Here is a 20,982-nt window from a genome sequence, read left to right as displayed (position 1 = left end):
GACGATATTGACATAATTGTTGATAGTGTTGGTGTGTTTTACAGAAAACTCTTAAGGTTCATAGACTCTACACTCCTTAGGTGATTAATGTAATAACCATAGTTTAACTTTTAAGTGTGTTTGCTTTTATTTATGTCAATTTAACATGTACATAATTATATTACCACATAAGTGCTTTGGTGAAATACTGTTAACTTTTGTGTATTTTTAATAAATAAATAAATAAAAAAACGTGAAAAAAGTCCCAGTATCGGGCCCCTTTTGCTATACTCTGACCGCCCCTGTCTATACTACTGTAATGTTTGACGTTATCACGTTAAACTACCGTCCGTAAACCGACTCTACAGACAACCAATTTTTTTCGCATATTGTGTAGTTTTAAGTTTATTACGAATACTTAAATATTTTGATTTTGATTGATTGAAATAACTCCTTGGCAGTGCGCATAAGAAAAGAAGAAGCAAAGCGCTTCGTACGAATTAGCGGAATATCTACTAAGAAGTGCGAAATCGCGGAATATCTATTTGCCAAGAAAGGATGGAAACCGGCCGTGCGTTTTAGAGTCCGACGGTAGAATGGGGACGGTGGAATAAGCTCGTGTAGCTCTCGAGCAGTTGTAAGTATACTTACTGTATCTTTTAGGTCCATCCTCTAAACAGAAGGTGAGCGTTAGCGTCGCGTCGTCTTCGAAGAACTCCGTCGCGAACGCGTCCCACCAGAGGTTGTCTGAGTCCTGAAATGTGACAATTACGAGTTAATAATTTAGCAGTTTTATCACATTGTACCTATCACATTTATTTATCTTTTCTCTTAGGCTAGGTTTCTTATGAGACCGTTCGCTGAAACGACTATCGGGACAATGATCGTCGAATCAACATCCCACATGGCGGTTATCTCGTAAGCCAAGTCTAGGTACTTACTGGACTTGTCCTTCTCGGCTTTCACGAGATTCTCATCATGGGGGATGGTGATGTCAACGAGCACTGCCCGGCGTTGCGGGCGATCTATTATCACAATGTCAGGCTTATTGGCTACAATAGTCCTGTCAGTGATAATAGATCGATTCCAATAGTGCGTGAGCAGTTTTATAATTATTATAAACGGGCATACTCATGGCCACACACTGTATGTTTTTAGAAGATGAAGTATCGGGAGAAGTGGCGTTCTCACGTTTTGGAGGCCAAGATCCTTTTTGGATCACGGAGCCATATTTGTTAGTTATGTTTATTTATGTTTGTAGGCGAGAGGCTGGCAACCTGTCACTGCAATGTCACAGTTTCGTTTTCTTTCAACCCCTTATTTGCCAAGAGTGGCACTGAAGCTTTAGTAGTTTCATGTGTTCTGCCTACCCCTTTATGGGATACAGGCGTGATTGTATGTATGTATGTATGTATGTTTATTTATCGCAGGTACCGTTTTTGTTTTGCGCGATTTTTGCTATTGTTATGTTATGTTCGGTAGTCGAAATATATATATTTCCGAGTACTTTCCTACCATAAAACGTAATACATCAATACATAGTACCAAAGAGGATCGAGTATTATAGAGAATTACTGTCGAAGTAAAATGTGTAATCACAGTGCATAGACTTGACACAGCCTTAAAACTTTTGAACCTCAGTTTTGACAATTTGGCCCATATTCTTAGCTTGATATGTTTTAAAGTGTCAAATATTAATATTAGCGCCATCTAGCTGAGCGTACCCCAAAGGTGTAATGCCATCTAGGCCACCGTACCTTTTTCTGTATGGTACTGAGGTACGTTTTTTTCTTAGACTTTATCTGTCTATACGGAGTTATATATGTCTTTGATAGTACTAAGTAAGTAAACAGTCGTAGGTATTTAGCTACATGCATGTTGAACTAGTTATCAAGATTGTAAACGACCATAAAAATAGCATTCCTAGAAAATACCCAGTTATTTTCAGTCAAACTGTCAAACAGTTGCAGGGCCTCAGATAAATTGTAATATTTGTCGACTGTTTAATAATTAAATAAATATATTTTTTTTAATTATGTAGCATGAGTTTGCTTCTAAATATCGTATCTTATGTATTATTCTTAGTTATTTCGTAGTCAGATAGAGAATTGAATAGTTACTGGATTTATTGAACTTCCATTATTTTAATAAATATAATTAAAAACCTAAGCATTTACAGATGATACCTCTAGAAGCTTGTTATAAAACATAGATGGCGTTAATATCAAAGTTGCACCTACATATGTCCGCCGCTGCGACAATAGATGTCGCTAGTAGTATTGGTAGTAGTTATCGCTTTAAATATTATTGTGTTACAAAACAATAATAAAACGTCTGACTATTACCACTTTGTTGATTGGGTTTAACTTTTGTTTATTTTTAATCTACTCTGTTCTGTTTACTTATATCTATTAGTAAAAACATATTTGTTTAGGCAGATACTATAATTATGTATAGACTTATAGAAAGACTTACTTACAATGACAATTCTTATGTCATTACCGTAATAATAGATGGCGCTAAATAATATGCCGTCAAATACTTGACAATGATTGTAATGTTATGATTAAGGTCCTCTCACACTAATTAATCCATTTATTATGTATGGAAAAAAAACGAATTTAACAAAAAGCGATGTACAGGATGGTTCCTGATGATGAACCTAACTGCGTGTCGAATTTAACGAAAAAAAAACAAAGTGTATATGAACTTACCTCTGTCCTCTGTTGTAACCGCTTATTGAGTTCATAAACTCTGTAATCCGGTTGTCCGAAATATGGAGTGTGCCGCCTGAAAGCAAAAGAAAACATGGTTTAAATACGAGTCTTATCTATAGCACAGAGGATCGAGTATACATAATACGGGCACTTCAAATTATTTTTAATGTTAAAAAAAAAGTTAGAGGGGGACGCACTTTTTTTTCCTTTAGGAGCGATTATTTCCGAAAATATTAATATTATAAAAAACCGGCCAAGAGCGTGTCGGGCCACGCTCAGTGTAGGGTTCCGTAGTTTTCCGTATTTTTGTCAAAAACTACTGAACCTATCAAGTTCAAAACAATTTTCCTAGAAAGTGTTTATAAAGTTCTACTTTTGTGATTTTCTTCATATTTTTTAAACATATGGTTCAAAAGTTAGAGGGGGGGGGACGCACTTTTTTTTCCTTTAGGAGCGATTATTTCCAAAACTATTAATATTATCAAAAAACGATCTGAGTAAACCCTTATTCATTTTTAAATACCTATCCAACAATATATCACACGTTGGGGTTGGAATGAAAAAAAAAATCAGCCCCCACTTTACATGTAGGAGGAGTACCCTAATAAAACATTTTTTTCCATTTTTTATTTTTGCACTTTGTTGGCGTGATTGATATACATATTGGTACCAAATTTCAGCTTTCTAGTGCTAACGGTTACTGAGATTATCCGCGGACGGACGGACGGACGGACGGACGGACGGACGGACAGACAGACATGGCGAAACTATAAAGGTTCCTAGTTGACTACGGAACCCTAAAAACGATCTTAGTAAACCCTTATTCATTTTTAAATACCTATCCAACAATATATCACATGTGGGGGTTGGAATGAAAAAAAAATATCAGCCCCCACTTTACATGTAGGGGGGTACCCTTATAAAACATTTTTTTCCACTTTTTATTTTTGCACTTTGTTGGCGTAATTGATATACATATTGGTACCAATTTTCAGCTTTCTAGTGCTTACAGTTACTGAGATTATCCGAGACGGACGGACGGACGGACGGACGGACGGACGGACGGACGGACGGACGGACGGACGGACGGACGGACAGACAGACATGGCGAAACTATAAGGGTTCCTAGTTGACTACGGAACCCTAAAAATGGCATTCTGTTTAGTCCGTCAGTTAGATCGTCCAATAATACTGAACACATATTTTTCGATTTTTCTAATTAATGAAAAAAAACAAAGATATAGAGCATCAAAGTTCCAGAGTGGGGGCTTGTGACGTCACTTCTAAGTAAAAATTGTACCTAGGCGTGACGTGACGCGAAACTACAACGCACTGTACCGTCGTAATTTTTCGTTTACGAGAAAAAAAAAGATGGGCCATTTTTTCAAAGTTGTCCACCTCAATGTTTTTTTTAGTTTTGGAAATTTTTATGTGGTTTCCCCTCAGAATCGCGAGCTCTTTCAATTCTAATAGGAGAAAAAAAGTGTCCCAAGGTTTTTGCCCATTCCGTTACCATATTTTCATACATTTTGTATGGCGGTAACGGAATGGAAGGTTCGAAAAAATGTATGGAAATCTTGGGACATTTTTTTTCTCCTATCAGGATCGAAAGAGCTCCCGCTTCTGAGTCTGAGTATTAATCGCGTAAAATATACCCATGTTACAAAAAAAGTGGGGTGGACAACTTTGAAAAAAGTGACCTAAATACGTGTCTAAAATTCTCTGATAATCTAACTGACGGACTAATTAGTTTTTTTTAGTCGTCTAGAGTAGCACTGGCATTGGAACTACCCGAAAATGTACAAATTATTTGTTTACCTACGTTTTTTCTTTAATACCTAAACGTACAGAGTATAGGTAGCATTAGGTACCTACTTTGTAAGTTTGTACTCTCAAATTAGAGCAGAGTTCGTCTGAACCGACTCTAACCTCATTTCAAGACTTTTTTTAATCAAAGGCGTCCCACATTTTTAGCCAGTGAAGAAGCCATAACTTCTCTGATTGAGGTCTTCATTTAATTGTCGACTTGATTTGTTTATAAAAACCAAGATGACTTATAAAGTTATTAGTTAAAGATGGTGGAGTGTCTTCAAATACATCCGTAGGATGTTTATTCTAGTTTTTATTGAAATGTATGTATCGTCACAGATTAAATACAAGAAGATCATACCATCCCATACATTAAAACGCGACCGCCTGAGAACGCGCATACACTACACCACACATAGATGGCGCCACAAAAAAATGTCTTGTAGCTTTCGATTATACTTTTAGGTACCGGCCACATCAGAGCGTCGCGTGTCTCGGGGCGCGCAACGGACGTCCGCGCCACGCCACCTGAGTGTAATTCAAAAAGCGTCTCCTCAGTACATTTTGTATAGGAAGGACGTAAGGCGCCGCCGCCACGCCACCTGGGGCGCGTCTTACGTCCTTCCTATACAAAATGTACAGAGGAAATGTTTTTTGAATTACACTCAGCAGGTGGCGTGGCGCGGACGTCCGTTGCGCGCCCCGAGACACGCGACGCTCTGGTGTGGCCGGTCACTTAGATGGCGTTAATAGTCACTTTTGACATAGATTTATGGCTCGAAGCGTCAGTGACACTTAACGCCAATCTACAAATAATCGATGGTAACAAGGCATTTTTCGTGGCGCCATCTATGTGTGGTGTAGTGTATGCGTGTTCTTAGGCGGTCGCATTTTAATGTATGGGATGGTCTGATCTGATCTGATCAAACTAAAGCAGATAAGTAGATAGCGCTAAAACTAATTTTTTGAGACTTAAAATCGAGAAGCGTATAATATACGTATATTCAATTATTTTATTAAAACACTTTGATATAGTAGTTATCTACATCTGGTCCGTTTGTGCTCACGTACATTTAAATTATTCACATCTATTTTCTAAATTGGATACACCAGTTTTGAGGATAGTGGCCCAAGGTTAGGCATAATCTAAATAAGCCTAAGTACATAATATCTCTACCTTGAAGAGGTAATGCCTAAATGTATTACTGAAAATATCACCAAAGAGCACCATGAAGGGAGGGGTCTAAAATATGCCAAAAACGTGTGACGTGATTAATGGACGCCTAAACTGTAGTGTATCAAAGACGATCGAGTATTATAGAGAGTTACTGTCACAATAAAATGTGTAATCACAGTGCATAGACTGCCATCTCTCGACACAAGCTTAAAACTTTTGAATTTCAGTTTTGACAATTTGGCCCATATTTGTTAGCTTGATATGTGTTAAAATGTCAAATATTAATATTAGCGCCATCTAGCCGAGCGTGCCCCAAAGATGTAACGCCATCTATACTCCAATTGCTAATTCGAGTTCAAAAAAACTACTACGATGTTGCCACTGCAATAAAATGTTTGTAAAATAGTATAATCGTTTTTTATAAAAACACACGCCAAAATAAATTATTTATTATTTATTTCAATCCTTTGATTTATATATTTAATAGTCTTTTATTATTTACATAAATACTAGGTCGCTCGATTTTTTTCTTTTTTTCCGGGATTTTTAGTTGTAAAGTTGGTATTGCGCTTGTATCACTTCAGGTATCAATAACATTTGATGCTATATTTTGCGGTATAGAACAAACTATTGATGATATAGATATTGTGACCAATTTTTTATACATATACTAGCTTGTACCCGCGGCTTCGCCCGCGTACTAAAAGAATTATTCAAACGTATACAAAAATTAAGATTTTCATTTGGATCCATAGGTTTCTATATAGGTACATTTGTCTGCGATTATTTAGATAACACATATAACTATTTTTTTTAACGAAATGCTTGCAAAGATTGTAGCAATGTTACACAGCGACCACGGCGTAGGTAGTGGGTACGAGTAGGTATGTATTCTATATACACTCTGGGGAAACTTCATACAACCCACATAGCCAGTATCTATGGTCAGTGGGTAAAAAGTACTTTCTCGCATTATCGCTTACAATTTTTTTGCATTTTGCTTATACTTATTGCAAACGTAAACTTATAAAAAGCAAGCAAACGACGATCTTCTTACAGCACGTCCCTATCTTTATCCTTATCCCTATCCCTATCCCCTCCCATCCCCTGTCCCTGTCAAATGATCATGTTAGGAGGTCAACTTTGAAAAATCTTTTCTTAGTGCACCTCTAAGGAAATCACGTGTCAATTCGAAATCTCTTGAACCAGAAGTAAACATAAAAACTAAATGCATGACAATTTTGATATTTAAACCCCATTGCACCATAACAGGGGAGAAGGTATTTCACTTCCGCCTCGTTAGATTTTAAAAGCGTTGTATTTATCGTGATCAGCGACCCGATAAACCATAAAAACGATACCCATATTGGTTTTTTGACTTTATCACCCCCTTTTCATCCTTTTGGGGGTAAAATTTTCAAAAAACCTGAAACACGTATTTAGAAATCCTGTGAAGTTTCGAATAAAACGGTCAAACTAATCTTGTTTCCCTATACAAACTCTGAACCCCCATTTCACCCCCTTCGGACATGAATTTTGAAAAATCCTTTCTTAGTGCTCCTCTACTCCATATAAAGAATCTACGTGCCAAATTTGAAATCTCTAGAACCAGCGACTTCGGCTGTGCGTTGATATGTCAGTCAGTTTGTTCTTTTGTATTTTTTTTTAATATTTTGACCCCATTGCACCACAACAGGGGAGAAAGTATATCACTTCCGCCTCGTTAGATTTTAAAAGCCTTGTATTTATCGTCATCAGCGACCCGATAAACCATAAAAACGATACCCATATTGGTTTTTTGACTTTATCACCCCCTTTTCACCCTTTTAGGGATTAAATTTTTAAAAAACCTGAAACACGTATTTAGTCATATGCCTTTAGGAATCCTCCTGTGAAGTTTCGAATAGAACAGTCAAACTAATCTTGTTTCCTCATACTAACTTTGAACCCCCATTTCACCCCCTTCGGACATGAATTTTGGAAAATCCTTTCTTAGTGCTCCTCTTCACTATATAAGGAACCTATGTGCCAAATTTGAAATTTCTAGAACCAACGGCTTCGACTGTGCGTTGATATGTCAGTCAGTTTGTTCTTTTGTATTTTTTTTAAATATTTTAACCCCATTGCACCACAACAGGGGAGAAAGTATATCACTTACGCCTCGTTAGATTTTAAAAGCGTTGTATTTATCGTGATCAGCGACTCGATAAACCATAAAAACGATACCCATATTGGTTTTATGACTTTATCACCCCCTTTTCACCCTTTTAGGGGTTAAATTTTCGAAAAACCTGAAACACGTATTTAGTCATATGCCTTTAGGAATCCTCCTGTGAAGTTTCGAATAGAACAGTCAAACTAATCTTGTTTCCCCATACAAACTTTGAACCCCCATTTCACCCCCTTAGGAGGTGAATTTTGAAAAATCCTTTCTTAGTGCTCCTCTACACTATATAAGGAACCTACGTGCCAAATTTGAAATCTCTAGGACCAGCGGTTTCGGCTGTGCGTTGATATGTCAGTCAGTCAGTCAGTCAGTCAGTCAGTCAGTCAGTCAGTCAGTCAGTCAGCTTCTTCTTTTATATATTTAGATTTTACAATTAGCTAATCAGCGAAATAGTGTATAGAGGGCTTTATGGTTGCCACGGCCACCATTGTTTTGGAAGCGGCCATGACACCATGGTCTGTCAAACTGTATTTGAATTTGACATTCTTATTCGACGTCTAACTTCTGTTCTGATTGTTTGAATGTTTTTTTGCTCCGTGGTGATTTTTTGCCTTGTTGAGTTTTTGTTTTTTGTTAAGTTTTAGTTTCCTGTTCAGTTACTGTTATTTCAAATCGTTGTTAAGATTGTGTTTTCTACGAGGACTTTGCGTGAGCGCAAGCGCAAAAGTACGAGTATGATGGAACCTGAACCAGGGCCTTCTCGTCAGGTGATTCTTTCCCCAAGAAAAAAACGCTGTACTCGTCCTCTGACCGTTAACGAAAAAACAATGGTAATGAACTGTTACAAATATGTCCACAAGCATTCAGAAGAAGTTCAATACTGGATATTAGTGGATTGTTCCCACAAAATACAAAATACAAAATACAAAATCATTTATTCAGCAAATAGGCCACGGGGGCACTTTTACATGTCAACATTACAGAGTATTCATTAAAGTTAAACAAATGAAATTAATAGAAATATTAACTAAAAATATTAATCATAAGCAAAGTAGCTATACACTGATATAGAATTAGAGATGTATAAAGTCTCTAAATGTCATATTATTACTAACTATAATCAATACATAAAGAAAGTGCAAACAGATACAAAGATAAAAGAAATCTATAATACTTCAATATTATACTTAATCAAATAATCCATGGAGATGTATAGCGTCTCCAAGAGTCAAATTTTATAAAATTAAAATATTTAAAAGTAAAAACCTTTGTCAAATAATACAAAAAAAAATAAAAAATACAGAAAATGAACAGCTAAATTACACATTTCAAGAGATGTACAAGTCTCTAGTTGTCAATCATTAAAGAACAAATCAAGTTTACAAATAAGGGCCAATCAAGGTTACAAATTAAGTTTAAAAATATAATCAAAATCTCAGAGATGTATAAGGTCTCTAAGTGTCCAAAAAACTAACATTAACTTAATCAAACGACAACAAGGTCATTAAAGTAAGGAGGGAGTCTATTTTAAAATAAAATATAATCAAAATCTCAGAGATGTATAAAGTCTCTAAGTGTCCAAAAGCTAAAATTAACTAAATTAAACGACAACGTGATGGTCTCTAGTGTCATCCTTAAGACATTACTTACTTAAGTTTAATTCTTACAAGAACCGAATGTAGTGTCTCGCAATCCGCTCAAAAGTAAAGTTAAATAATCTAACAAAACATGTGGCCCAGGTAAGCTTGAACAGACCAGTCTCCACAAACAGCACCCGTTCACGAGTATGACGCGTATCTCAGCCATCGCCTCCCTCAACCTCCATTCGGGAAGGTGGCGACCCGATCAACACGCCACCGTAAGCAAAGACTTTTAAGCGAGCATGACATGTTCAAGCTAACAGCAAATTGACAAAAGAAAAATCGACACAGTGAAACACGACATTAAGCTTGTAGGTGACATTAAAGAGGGCAACAATGCCTAGTATAGCTATACATAACTAATTACATGCTCAACGTGACTTAGAGATGTAAAGGTCTCTAAGGGTCAGTGTACTATCATACTTTAAATAAATTTTATATAACTACGCTATATAATGAAAACAAAATTCTTAGAGGTGTATAAGGTCTCTAAGCGTCCTACTAACATAACTAATGATACAATACAATCACATGAGAAAAATTACGCTGTGTCATTTTTACTGGATACTAGTACGGTTGTATTACAAACTTCTTCTTCACACAGTTGGGGACTCGTTCAATACGCTAAGGAAATGCTTTCGTGAGCCCCTGACTTCGCCACGCGCCATTCTGAGAGCCAGTTCAGGTGCTACCCTTCAGCAATCTACTTTCTAATATTGGTAATTGGTTGTTAGACTCCAATGACTAATTTAATAAACATTGGCGAAAATTGCACCTGACTGAGACAGGGCATCTTTAGTGCATACATTTGTCTGGTTTAAGTTTTATTATTATTAGCAACGTGAATGAAGGTGATGTTGATTGTCACAAATAGGTACACGTAATATAATGCGAATTACCAACATTTATCATTAGTGGCGACCGGTGGAACTAATTTGACGTATGAGAATTAAAACAAAAAAACTAAAACGAATTTTCTTCACAATTTTATCATCAAGTATTCTTGGATTTCTTACGTGCCAAATAAAGAATGTAGAAGGTTGGCGAAACCTGAAAAGTATTTTGACAGTGACATAAGTGACATTGACAGCTGTGACATTGACGTATCTGTCGTAGTTTTTTTGGACTCGAATTAGCAATTGGAGTTTAGGTCACCGTACCTTTTTCTCTGGGGCTTTGAGGTACGCTTCTTTCTTAGACTTTATCCGTCTATACGGAGTTACATATGTCATTGAGTGTATGAATATCCGACTGTCATATTTAGGTTATTGGACTGTTGCTACGCCAACAAAAACAAGCTAAAACGAGGTTATGTCAGCTGAGTGACCTGCTTAGCTTAGCCAAGGATTAGTAAACATTCAAGACTGGCAACCTGCGAATAATCTAACCGCGAGTAAGGCCTAATTTAGACGGTACGAGAACTCGCATACGAGTTTTATTACATTGCGTTATTTGATGGCTGTGCAAAATTGTATGTAACCTCAGCAGCCCGCAATGTAACTAAAATCGCATGCGAGATCGCACGCCGTCTAAAACAGGCCTAAGACGATACAGAATCGGTCAATTTTCCATACAAAACGCTCTCGACTATTTCCTCCCCGGTTTTTGAAGATAGAGTTTTTCAACACAGATTATTATTATTTATATATTGTGTAGGACCGTATTTGTTTTTTTATATTCTTGTTTTCCCAAAACCGGCCTCATTAATTTTATGGAATGGTATAAATACGCAACTCGTGTCGATTTAAAACACTCCCTTCGGTCGTGTTTTAATTTATCGCCACTCGTTTCGAACTTCCTTTTTTACTCACTTATGTAATATTTCACCACCACCCAAGGGAAGTTAGCTGTAAGACAGCATATCGAATCCATATTAAACATTATCAAACGTTTACCATTTAAAATCATCTTTTCAAAATAAAATCTTTTCAAAAAAAAAAAAAAAATGCCGGAACACTGGAGGAGGTCCGGTTCCTGATAAACTTTAAATTATGATAGTGATGGGAAAGTGTTAAGATTACCGGTTTTTTTTCGGTTTTTAATAAATGGAATTTATTTAATTGTCATAATCAGGTACATAATCTTCTGCTTACGGTAAGCATTATTAATATAAAATATTTACATTTTTAACAAGCGCGTAAAAGAGGAAATTTGAAACGAGTGGCAATAAATTAAAAGACAACCGAAGGAGTGTTTGAAATCGATACCAGTTAGTGCGTGTTCACATCATCCGATCCGATATCGGATGTCGAAAGGATTTCAAAGGCAAAAATCAAAGATTGCGGCTTAAATGTATGGGATATCGGTCCTACATCCGATATCGGATCGGATAATGTGAAAACGCACTTACGAATTCTCTCTTCGCCCGAGTAAACGTCACAAATGTCACAATAATTTAGTAACAAACCAATAATAAGTTACTTCTATAAAATATGTTAAAAAGACGTAACATTTTAGCTAAATATCTGTTTTCATGGAAATGCTTATCGGTTACCATTCAGTATGTATCTAGTGACGCTGCCTTACTTCGTCATTACAACTGTCTATTTTAAATAAAACCGGCCAAGAGCGTGTCGGGCCACGCTCAGTGTAGGGTTCCGTAGTTTTCCGTATTTTTCTCAAAAACTACTGAACCTATCAAGTTCAAAACAATTCTCCTAGAAAGTCTTTATAAAGTTCTACTTTTGTGATTTTTTTCATATTTTTTAAACATATGGTTCAAAATTTAGAGGGGGGGGGGCACACTTTTTTTCCTTTAGGTTAGGAGCGATTATTTCCGAAAATATTAATATTATCAAAAAACAATCTTAGTAAACCCTTATTCATTTTTAAATACCTATCCAACAATATATCACACGTTGGGGTTGGAATGAAAAAAAATATCAGCCCCCACTTTACAAGTAGGGGGGTACCCTAACAAAACATTTTTTCCATTTTTTATTTTTGCACTTTGTTGGCGTGATTGATATACATATTGGTACCAAATTTCAGCTTTCTAGTGCTAACGGTTACTGACGAGATTATCCGCGGACGGACGGACGGACAGACAGACATGGCGAAACTATAAGGGTTCCTAGTTGACTACGGAACCCTAAAAAATCGAATGCATTTTGTTTTCAGGGCGTTCCCACATTTGTCAAAGTTATGTTGTCCTTTATTTCTAATGGCGTTCTGTTTTATAGCCGGCAAATGAGCAGACAGGTCGCCTGATGGTAAGCGATCACTGCCGCCTATGTGACACCCGAAACACCAGAAGATGGGTGTACGTGTCTATAATTTGGCATTAAAACTGTACATTTTAGAGAAAAATGATTGGCTTTTGTTTCTAACGACTTTTCGATACTTTGCCACTCACAAGTCTCACAACTGCTTAGTACCTGTAGTGTTGTGGGGGTGGCTGGTAGAGCGGCGCGTACTCGTGGTAGAGCGGCGAGAGGTGGTGGAACTCGCGGCACTCGCCCTCGCCGAGCGAGCCCAGCGCCACCGGCATGTATGCCACGGCGTCAACTTTTGCACATCACTTCACTTTCAATACCAAAACTTCCATTAAAAACCGGTTTTTCCGGTTTTTTTTTTCACTATTAAAACTTTTTTTCCGGTTTTTTTTATAAATAAATTTGTAAATAAATCTTTCTTAATATATAAACTTTGGGCACTTTGGTTTGTTTAATCACTATCGATCACGTCATTTCATAATCTGCAAATAGTACTATGAGTTTTTAATACGTCACTCATCAGCGTCACGGACAAATAGGTATTTTTTGGTTCTAGTAAATTATGTTCACTTTCCCTATACACACACATTTTCCGTGAAGCTGTCTAGAAACGTATTAAAAATTTTTGGTAGCTACAATATAGAGCCGCGTTTTTAATACCGGTTTTTCCGTTTTTTTTTTAATTAAATTATTAAGTAATATCTTTTTTAAAAACTGTATGCACTTTGGTTTATTAAATCACTATTTCACGCGCTAACGTCATGTCACTGAAACAGGTGGATTTACGGCTGACGCGCACTGGCGACTGATAAAAAGCATTTCGAATTTTTCGCGCCGGGAAGTGCCAGTGTACCGTGAAGAACGTCACAAGTTCCTTATATACTTAACCGTGATACGCGATAGCGGTCTTTACCGCGCGGCAATAGAAGCGATAAGCCGGTAGATGCTAGTCGCGAGCGGCGGCGAGCTCGCAACGTCGTTTGTCAGCTGGCCGCACTAGAAACGAGGAGCGTTCGGAAAGGTCAACATCGGTTACTATTTTTTTATTACACTCAGCTATTTTTATAAAACTGTGTGTTTTACTATCAATATCAACCACATATGGGTGTATTTGTCCGATATAAATCCATTAAGAATGTTTTCAAGCACGAAACCGCCAATTGGAAGAACATAAAACATGAATTTCTAATTTTCTAACTAAAGTAAAAGTAAATTATACAAATTTCCGTAAAACTTGGTAGTTCCAAACTATCATTAATAAGACCCGTTAAGCGAGCTGTCATCACGCGCCATTCGAAAAGTAATTATCACAATATGCATAATGTATTATTCAAAAAATAATAAAAAGGCTATTGTTTTCACCGCGGCAAGGCCTCCGAACGCACGCGACGTTGCCGCTCCGGGCGTTCGCGCCATACTTTTTACTGTTTCTTAGCACATAGAACGCTCATTACGCTGGCACGCACACACTGGCAACGACGCTGATATTGTTATATCCGTTGTACATACGCTCTACATAGTGCAAGATGTACATACATTCCGCGAGCTACGGCCGTAGATTATGTAGGTAAGCTACGACGCCACGCGGTATACAAATCAAACAGTACGTCTATAAATAACAGACGAGACGTGTCCATGAAAATTTCTTGCTTCAATTTGTCTGCAATGAGTTTCAGTTGTAATATTTCATTCATTTATCTTAAACGTTAGATGACAAGCGACTACGTCACAATGACGTGCGAATGTGAGCGCGTCAGCGAGAGGATCAATTAATAAAAAAAGGAATTTGTGGAGCGGCAATTATTTTGTTAAATTATCTGGTTAGTTTTGTAATTAATTTTACAATAACAAGCCGTAATTAAGAATTAAAGAGTTGCGAAAATCCGACAATTATAAATTAGTGATTTCAAAAACCGGTAAATTTGGCTATCGAGAAAAAAAGGTTTTCAATTTGAAATTAACGCAAAAATATTGAAGTTAAAAAAAGTTAATAATGAATGAGAATAAACAAGGCCAGATTGAGATAAGTCTATTGACATAAAGTCCGACGGCCCTGAGTTACGGAAAACACGAACACAAGTAAATAAACCGCACTATTGTTGTTGCTATCATTGTAACTATCCCACAGTTCACGGGCCGCGCTATCACGGATGATAACCGGACGATAAAACACAACGAAAAGCACCCAAATAAATGATAAGCCCGTAAAACTATTTTAGACAATACACTCGCGCAAAAAATCGGCGAGAAACCGCGGACGTGTTAGCGTTCCGTCAGTCAGCGCGGAATGTGTGTCACGCCGGCGTGTCAATGACTCGCGGCACGTAAACAGCCGCACGTGCGTCACCGGGCCCGCACCGGAGTCCGGGCCTCCGGCGCCGGACCAGGAACTTGTGTACATAACGTCCGCTGCACCACACGCCCGCCGCGGAATAACCACGTATAAATATCGGCGAATCGATTGGAAAAAATCACGCGTCCGCTCACGCCTATCGACAGCTCGATCATCGACCGAATTTTGAAACTGCAGTGTAAATAGTTTGAAAAGAGAACGCTAGAGTTACCGGCGCGGCGGCGCGTATACTGCGCCTATGTAATTCAATACATAAGAGAAGTGTGCCGCGCTGTGACGGACAAGTGACGAACTGTCAGCCGATCGGCGCGCCTCGGGCACACTCGGGCGCGCTCGCCGCGGCAAGTTCGGATATGTTACCCGATTAGATTATGTCATGATTTATAGAAAACCGGTTATTGTCGCAGGTCAATCACTTCACAGTCCACAATAGACGAAAATCTAGTTTGACGGGCTCACTTCTGACTGCTGGCCATTAGAGCGCAATAAATCTAAGCTTGTTGCTAATATTTTAAGCGATATGCACTAATAACTTACGTTAACTCGCTACTAAATAATATACATTAAAAATGTTATCTCAATTCTCAGAACTGTTGACATTTATGCTTATGTAGATACAAGATACATATAATTTCTGCTAAGTTATGGTTGTAATTCTGCTAAAATAGAGACAAGATCAGATCTGCGGTAGCATTGGTTAAATTGGTTTAACTCTAACGAAGCGGAGAAGAAATGTGTGTGTTTAGTAAAACGTCCCACTTTGTCGGTTACCAGGTGAGATTTACTTGTATCTTTAATGAATAAACTGACAAAGCGGCTTTACTGCAATCGACAAAGTGAGACGTTTTCCCGCGCACACTCGCAAATGTCGATTAAATATTGGTTTATTCCTCCACCTCTTCTCTTGTAGAGGCAGCCAGCCAGAATCATAGACAACTTAGGATATATTTTTTAGATTCCTATGATTCTTATGGCATTTGTCCGCCAACAATTGTCAAAGAGAAAGTAAGTGAAAGGAAGTTGTCTTCTGTCTCGACGGTTCGACTGCGCGGACACGCGCTATTTATTTATATACCGCTAATGCACCTGTCTGATTAGAAACAAATCATCAACGGTCGCTAACTATGGATCATTCCATGAGGTCGGTTTCATCTAAAACTCAATGAGTAATTCTAATGGCCTTCCCATCAGAATTAGTCGTGTATTTGGCATTAGAATCTATTTCTGTGCAAAGCCACGTTTGATAAATGGGTAAATCTTTGGACCGATAATTTTCACGTCTGTAGGGTTGTCAAGGGTGTGGAGTTCAAGGTGACATTTTCTAAACTGACCGTTTATTACTATGAGACTCATAGTCCCAAAAACGGTAAGCTAAAAATTTTGGTCTAATATGTCTCCTTTAATAATGTAAAATGAAAAACGCAAAAATCGCTAGTGACTTTGTGGTGTTACGTGGGTATTACACATATCGCAAATCCCAAAACAATGAACAATTAATAACCTTTGACATTATTAATAGCCAACAACCGACATGGTTAGCCACAAACATGTACGATACCGGCCATTAATATATCAACTCCACGTTTTACGGAAATTATTTTATTAAACGTAAGTTTACTAACAAATTGTATGAGTCATTAGTTACTCGAAATAAACAATTTCATTTCATTTCATTAAACTATTAATATGCAAAATAAAATGTGTATTTTTATTGAAAAAAAGTGTCTTTCATATCTCCTAATGGGGAAGGTAAATCATTTGGAAGATGTTGTTTTTTTTTTGTTTGACCGATACGATTGAATTACGTTTTATAGGACTAGTCCAAATATTCAATCTACAAATGTGTGTGATGTATGTATTATTATCAAATAAATATGGAGGGACATCTCGAACCAGCTCAAACTAAGAATAGTATTCATTAAGGGTACTCGACGATATACAGGCAATTTTTTTTTTCAAAGTCCCCCCCTCCCTCTTTTTTTGGATTTGGAAATTTTTATGTGGTGGAAACGCTAGCTCTTGTGTGTAAAAAAAGTGTCCCAAGGTTTTTTCCATTCCGGTATCATTTTTACGTACATTTTGTACGGCGGTAACGGAATGGAAGGTTTGAAAAATGTATGAAAGCCTTGGGACATTCTTTTTCTCCTATCAGTATTGAAAGACCTCGCGATTCTGAGTATGAATCGCGTAAGAAATACCCATGTTTTAACTTCTGATTAGCAGAAACGTCTGCAATCGATGCCACTAGGCTTAGAATGGCTTGGCAGAGCGCTGGAATATTGATCCAGAGGCCGTGAGTTCAAGTCTCACCCAAGGCAGACATTTTCCACTTTTAAATTTATTCTAAATACCCATGTTACAAAAAAAGTGGGGTGGACAACTTTAAAAAAATGTCCCATACATTATTATAATATATAAGTTATAAATATATACGTAGAAAACATCCATGACAGTTATCGGTCGGTCGGTACTGTTTTGTTTTATAAGTGCGTTTTACAGCTAGCCTGCATTATCGTAAGTTAGGTACATAGCGGTGTTTACCGTTAAGCAACCGTTGTATGGGCGATTGCTTTCATACTGACGGTCGGAATGAGGCCTAATTTTTCAGTTAGAGAGTACAGAATCTGTGTTAAAAAAAAAAACAGATTATTTTATAAAAAAAAAAATCTGAAAAAAAAAACGCAACGTAAGTAGGAACCGCGCGAAAAACATTTTGTATGGGGTATCAAATTAACATATTGATTTAGACTAACACGATTTGCACTCATAATTTAGAACAAAACGGGACTTAATCGCGTAAACACTTATATTTATATTTGGCCCGACGTTTCGAACATCACATTATGTTCGTGGTCACGGGTAGACTAAACGTTTGACGTTAATTCTGCCCTAATAAGGCAATTGGCGGTATCCCAAATAAAATTTTAATGCAAACATATACCTTAAGTTTTCTAAATGACAGTTCCATTTTCAAATGCATTTGATTTTGAGATACCGCTAATTGCTTAATCGGGGCAGAATTGTCAAATTAACGTCAAAAGATTTCAAAGACATAATTTGTTATTCCTATTTATCTCTATTGAGCTCTCAGTAAGTACCTAGGTATTTATTAGTTAATAAATTTAGGTGTCAAGCAGATGATCAAGAAAAATCAAAAATACATTTTAGAATAATAATGCTGCTTTCTGGAATAAAGTTTACTAAAGAAATTACAAAAAAGAAAACACTAAAAGTTCACACAATTCCTTCATACCATACGTCATCATAGACAATAGTCTTCCTAGTCTATCATATGTAAATGATGCATCTTTGAAATTATGTATGTGGTTTAATAGTCGATTTCATATTCAATTTATTGATTGTACTCATAAACACAATAAAATCAATCTTCATGGCATAACATATAATGACCAAAAATAATTTCTGAAAAACCTTTTCAAAAACCGGTAAAAACGATGTCCCATCACTAGCAAATGTCATAAATTTCAAGTTAGCAACTTTTTATTTTAAACAATAGAAATTTTTGATTTTAGAGCAACAAAAATTACTCTTTACAATAATAAAACAAAATCTTAACTCTTACAGGAAAATTAAATACCAATTTAAAATTGAAATCTTAAAATCCAAGTATGCCAATTGCCAACGTTACGCCAATGCAAGGACTCAAAAATCGAATTTCTATTTTCAAATATTCAAATAAGAACTGATCATCGAGAGGGAGCAAGCGAGAGGTCGTTAATTTAATTCATTAGAGCGACGAGGACGGCGCTACCGGCGTGCGACAAGGACAGCGCTATAGGGATGCAGTTTGTGTGAATGAGTGAAATGTACCGGCGTGTGAGGGGGATGGGGCGAGGCGCGTGCCGTTAGTCGGACAAGGACGGAGTCAGTCTGTTGACGTAGTAGTAGATGAGATAAGGGGCTATCAGTTGGAGGAGCGTTTGGATTAGTTTAGTACTTGAATGTGTTTTAGTATTTCTGTTGTTTATAATAATTGATGAATGCAAGTTTATGACTTTCATAATGATGACATTTTTCTTTTGTTTTGTTTTAAAATTGATCTTATTTTCCTTATCATAACATCAGTCGTCAGGGATAAATTCAGATATTTTTGATAGCACCTGTTTCATGTAGGTATGAATAAATCTTAATATCTAGAATATCTGATTTCATTCATTTAATACATAGTTTCCAGGTTTTTTATAAACTCAGCTGGTGTTTTTGCAAATCAAAGTCAATATGTATTTTGCGATTAGATGTTAAACAATTAATGATAAATTTCTTGTAATTTGCATTAATTTTGGAAGCTTTACAACTTGACAAAGAAAATTTCACAACTAAAATAATAAGTTGATCCGTGTCCGTTCTATGAGGGACGGCAGAGTACGCGTCACTTTTCATAATGATAGGAAGGATCAAATTGTTATGTGTTTTTACACAAAACACGATTTTCATAAAATATTTTTAGCTTAAATAACATTTCGTAACGTGCCTACATAATAAATTCCTCATTTGTGATGCGTAATGTAGTATACGTCACATGGTAACAAATTATTTTCACCTTAGTTTAACTATAAACTACTCACTACGCTTAAGGCCGGTTCACACGTATTAAGTTGTCAAGTAATTAACTAAATTTTAACTTAATTTTAAGCGACTTAATTTTAAGTAAGCGTTTACACGTCGTAAACAGCTAAGCTCTTTAGTCATCTCGAAATGGACGATCAACAGCGCTTTCAAGTCATTCATTCAGTAATTAAATTCGTATTCAGCGAGGTTTTAGACGAACTGAAGGATGAAATAGACAGGGAAACGAGAGCACCCACGATACTGGGTGAGAAACTGGATAAGCAGAAGGAATGAATATGGCGCTAGTGCAACTTTCTTTAACATAATTATTCTTCAATAAACTTGTGGTACGTAGTGTCTTCCGACCACTTCGACATTTTTCATAAGATCGCAACCGCTCCGCCAAACTTATACAATTAACTAATATTTAACTAAGTCGTGCCTGTCCAAACGTATCAAGTGGTAGTTCACGCCCACCTACTTAACCGAAAAATAGACAAAATTCTAATTTACTTGCTTAAGTGCACGCTAAATATTAACTTGTAACTTATTACTAAATTGATTGTTTACACGCTTTAAGTCGCTTAAAATTAAGTTAAAATTTAGTTAATTACTTGACAACTTAATACGTGTGAACTTTAGGATTCTACTATTTATCACAACTCGCATATTCGAGTAACTCGCCCCTGAGCTGATGCAAACGAGGCACGCCCACACACAGATACCGAGTTGACTCACGCACACAGAGGCATTTTATTATTATTACGGCGCGGGATAGCGGCAGAGTGCCGTAGCTGAGCATTCCATTCCAAGTGATTATTTAATTTATTTTAATTTTGCTTTATTTTCTAGTTTTTAATATTCTAGGCGTACGACTCAGATGACCTTCCAACTCTGAGATCTTTGTAGACTACCTAAGTTTACACGTTACACGATTGCGTAAGGCAGTTTTCGCATAAGATTTTTGACGTCCTTACGTCCGATATCGGATCGGATAATGCGAAAACGGTCTAAATATCATGGAAAGGGACAGTAATTGTATCGAGAAAGTGAAGAGCGGGCCCAAACGGTAACTTTTACTAGAACCAAATATTACACACATTTGACACGTTCACAAAATCCTCACGTATTTCGGCCCCATTCGTCAAAAGTAAGCTATGGAGAATCGGATATGACAGTGCAGTGTCAACTCAACAGTCTATATAGTAAAGGGTCGCGCAAGTAACACATCTAGAGGTGCAAAGGCCCATGGGCTACAATGTCTACCTACTTACTATCGATCAGCCGTATGCTAATTTGCCTCTATAACAATAAAATAGAAGAAATCGGGATTACACGTAACGTTGTTTGGCCAAC

General features: G+C 36.9%; 1 protein-coding gene across 6 annotated transcripts in view; it reads right to left on the bottom strand.

The window, feature by feature from the left end:
* LOC125239838 (LIM domain-binding protein 2) overlaps window positions 1–20,982 on the bottom strand; it is a 106,804-nt gene that overhangs the window by 30,999 nt on the left and 54,823 nt on the right. For 2 of the 6 annotated variants that reach the window (XM_048147552.1, XM_048147553.1), the window contains exons 3-4: window positions 2,694–2,769; window positions 631–733 (exon numbers count right to left, since the gene is read on the bottom strand). In XM_048147552.1, the coding sequence (XP_048003509.1) occupies window positions 631–733; window positions 2,694–2,769 (179 nt within the window). Of the gene's footprint in view, window positions 1–630; window positions 734–2,693; window positions 2,770–12,866; window positions 13,187–13,291; window positions 13,309–14,779; window positions 15,207–15,268; window positions 15,312–20,982 lie in introns of those variants that run through there. The other 4 variants (XM_048147557.1, XM_048147554.1, XM_048147556.1 and 1 more) reach the window with 4 other exon arrangements.

Source organism: Leguminivora glycinivorella, chromosome 26 (assembly GCF_023078275.1).
Source record: "Leguminivora glycinivorella isolate SPB_JAAS2020 chromosome 26, LegGlyc_1.1, whole genome shotgun sequence".
Taxonomy (NCBI): domain Eukaryota; kingdom Metazoa; phylum Arthropoda; class Insecta; order Lepidoptera; family Tortricidae; genus Leguminivora; species Leguminivora glycinivorella.
This window is presented reverse-complemented; position numbering and strand designations above follow the sequence as displayed.